This window comes from Octopus bimaculoides, chromosome 7, assembly GCF_001194135.2.
Source record: "Octopus bimaculoides isolate UCB-OBI-ISO-001 chromosome 7, ASM119413v2, whole genome shotgun sequence".
In the NCBI taxonomy this organism is placed as follows: domain Eukaryota; kingdom Metazoa; phylum Mollusca; class Cephalopoda; order Octopoda; family Octopodidae; genus Octopus; species Octopus bimaculoides.
In genome coordinates, this window is record NC_068987.1 from 16,283,430 (window position 1) to 16,286,984 (window position 3,555).

Below are 3,555 nucleotides of genomic sequence, written 5' to 3' on the forward strand. Positions count from 1 at the left end.
AGAGAAAGAGAAAGAGAGTTGTCTAGGAATCAAGAATCCATCTGTCAGAAAAAAAAAAAAGGAAAAAACTTGTATATTTATCAATAAAGTGGTTATATCACTATTTATACAACAGTATTATAAATTTATTTCAGGTGATTTTTACCAATCAGTTTTTTTCATGACTTATGGGCAACCTAAGATGGCACTCATCAGAGGTGCTGGTATGCCAACTATATCAGAAGGGAATTTGCCATATTTTCCATATGAATTCCCTTGATGAGTGGTGTCTTAGGTTACCTTTCTAACTCGTATGTGAGACTAATTGACTAAATCAGCTGAAATGGATCTGTATTACTTTATAATGCAATATTAATATATGTATGTATCAATATTTTTGCTCAAATTGTACTTAAAATGATGTAGATTTTGTGTTTATTTGGATAGTTGATGATCCACCCTATTGCTGTTCAGAGTTTCATGATATGTAACAGTGGTTCTCAGCTAGTTTTTTTATCAATGAACCCCTTTGATTACTATTTTATTCTGGTGGACCCCTATAGCCATTCAAGGTTTAAAACCTAGTTTTATAGAGACTTCTTTCCAAATTCTTATTTTGTTTTCTCATGTTTACTTGCAATATAGCACTCTCTGAGAGGACACGTTTCGGTGGCCAGACATATGTTAAAGCTATGTAAAACAGCTGTTTCTTGCAATGAATACGACTAAAACAAAAATTTTTTCATAGACCCTTGATGTGCTACTGTTGACCCTCAGTTTACTATTTTGCTTGTCTGGACCCCCAAAGATCTTATATGGACCCTGGGCCTCCATATGCATGCTGGTTGAGAACTATTCATATATATGACCAACCTACTACAACCACTTCTCATTCGTCACCTCAGTGGTGCTTGATTGAATGCACATGGCTTCGAACTGTAGAAGCAACTAAATGAACAGCAACTGAGTTAATCATCAACTACACACACACACACACACACACACACACACACACACACACACACACACACACACACACACACACACACACACACACTAGAATGTTTATAATTTCAAAACCAATTCTGTAGTGTCTTTGTATTTCTTTTTCTATCTCTATCTTTAGATTTGAGCTGTCAGCAGATATGAGGAACGCTTGTGAGATACTCCACATCTATCTGGAAGATTCCACCCGGGTACAGACTAAAGAACTTGTAAGTAGTTTCCTCTAATCACTAGTGTAGCTAGAGTGTGTACCTCCTGCGGCTGACCTTCAGTTTTATGCCCCTTGGCCTCTCCCCAAAAATGCATATTTCCTACAGCAGATCCAGAAGTGGTGCTGCCCCCATAAAAGTGCCGCCTGGGATGGACCACCCCCTCCACCTCACTATATACTAGTGCTTCTAATGTGTCAGGATGGGCTGTAGTGTGTCTGTGTGGGAATAAATGCAGAGTGGCTCAGTTGGTATGCTGTTGGGATTACCATCTGGCTCACAGGTGTAGGACATGGGTTTGAGGCACCTGTTTGCTTTATGATCACTATTTTAGATTGAGTTCCAATGCACGGCACTTTATAAGTATCTACTGCAGCCAAGAGTTATCCAATAACTTGTGAATGGAATTTTGTAGACAAAAACTGGGCTGTGGAAGACTTATGTATTTGTGTGTGTGTATAGGTATGTATTTATGTATCTGTGTATATTTATATTTGTTCACACATACACAATACACACACACGCACATTTTATATACATGTGAATGTGTGTGCATGCATAAGGTCTATTTATGTAATCCAATAAAACTGTTGTTCATGAATGAATTGTTTTATGCAGTTATGTCATTTACATTGAAACCCTTAACAGGCCTCCTCCATTCTTTTCCCCATTAAAGAATAAAAAAAAAAAGCCAGATGCATTGTGGGGATTTCAGGGTGATGGAGGAGGGGAGATAATTCTAATTTTCAGCTGAGTGATGTCTCTAGTGCGTGTGTGTGTTTACATACACACACTCAGTGTGCTTCCATAGAGTTTTCTTCTTCCAGTTCCATTCAGAACTCTGTTATTGACTCTCAGGGCTATATTAGATGATGCTTGTTGAAGGTGTTGTACAGTAAAACTGAACCTGAGACTATGCTGTTGCAAAGCCACCATCTTGTCCAAATAGCCATCCCTTTGCTTTTCTTTAACTGCGTGTGCATGTGCGTGCATATCTGTATGTGTGAGCATGCGCCTATGTGTGTAGAGTATGTTTCTATTTTTGTATTATGTTAATCTGTAAATATCTCGTTAGTTATTTAGCTACCCTTTACCAATTTTATTCATTCTCTAATCTATCTCTTTTTCTCTGTTGCCACCTCTACGCAGAATTCCTGTCTTGACCAAATACGACAGGAATGGTTCAAAGTGTCCAGTCACAAACTGTCCAATCCACACCAAGTTGAAGACTATTTGTCCAGTTTCAATGAAATTGACAAGAAATTACTCAGATACATTGTAAACCTACTTGATTCCAATGTAAGTGTTATTGTATTTGTTTTGGTGTTGTATTTTTTCTTATTTTATCCATTTTATCTATTTGTTTTTTCAGTCATTGGACTGTGGCCATGCTGGAGCACCACTCAAAGAAGTTTAGTTGAATGAATCGATCCCAGTACTTAATTAAAAAAAAAAAAAACTTCTGGTATTTATCTTACGGGTTGTTTGCCGAACTGTTAAGTTATGGGGATGTTAACACACCAACACTGGTTGTCAAGCATTGGTGGGTGACAAACAGGCACAGTCACACACATACACACACACACACACACACACACACACTTGCATAGATTGTGTGTGTGCATAGGGTTACCAAATGAAGATATGTGCACCTTCTAGTTCTGTGTTACTGTTGCTTCCCCTAATGCCTAATTCACTTTGGTTTACCTTCATGGGTATTAAAATAAATGCCAGACAAAGTTCTGGGGCTAGCTATATTCACCCAATGACCCTTGAAAGCAGTGCTGCAGCATGGCCAAAGTCCAGAGACTTAAACCAGTAAAAGGAGGGCAACAAAAAAGAAACGTGATTGGATGATATAAGTCCTGTGTGACAAAATGAGCTGAGAAGTGGGAGGTTAGTTGAGAGAGAAAAAGGGAGAGGAGGAGGGAGAGGAGGAGGAAGGTGAGTAGGAGGAGAAGAAGAACAAGAAGACGACCAACAAAAGCTAAATAGACACAATTGTGTAGGAAGATATGGTAAGGTCAGATCTGTGTATGCTAGTTTAGTTTCACAGACCAAATGATTTAGGATCATGAAACATAGATGCTACTTATTAAAGCTACTTATATCAAACTAGATATTCCTCACCTTATAAACTTCATCTCCATTATCTTTATATTACTTTATATTATTATACATACATCCAAATAAATATATGTAGAAATTACATCCATTAAAAACAAACCACACAATCCCACTAAATAAGTAAATAAATAAATAAATAAATATATATATATATATATATATATATATTAATATATTATATGTATATATATTTATACTTTATTAATATTAAAATTGTTTTTGCAGCTTTAATAAT

General features: G+C 36.7%; 1 protein-coding gene across 3 annotated transcripts in view; it reads left to right on the forward strand.

Moving 5' to 3' along the window:
* The window catches only part of LOC106873381 (serine-rich adhesin for platelets), a 165,298-nt gene that overhangs the window by 146,593 nt on the left and 15,150 nt on the right, over positions 1–3,555 (forward strand). For all 3 annotated transcript variants that reach the window (XM_014920722.2, XM_014920723.2, XM_052969290.1), the window contains 2 exons: positions 1,106–1,193; positions 2,343–2,492. In XM_014920722.2, the coding sequence (XP_014776208.1) occupies positions 1,106–1,193; positions 2,343–2,492 (238 nt within the window). The remainder of the gene's footprint in view (positions 1–1,105; positions 1,194–2,342; positions 2,493–3,555) is intronic.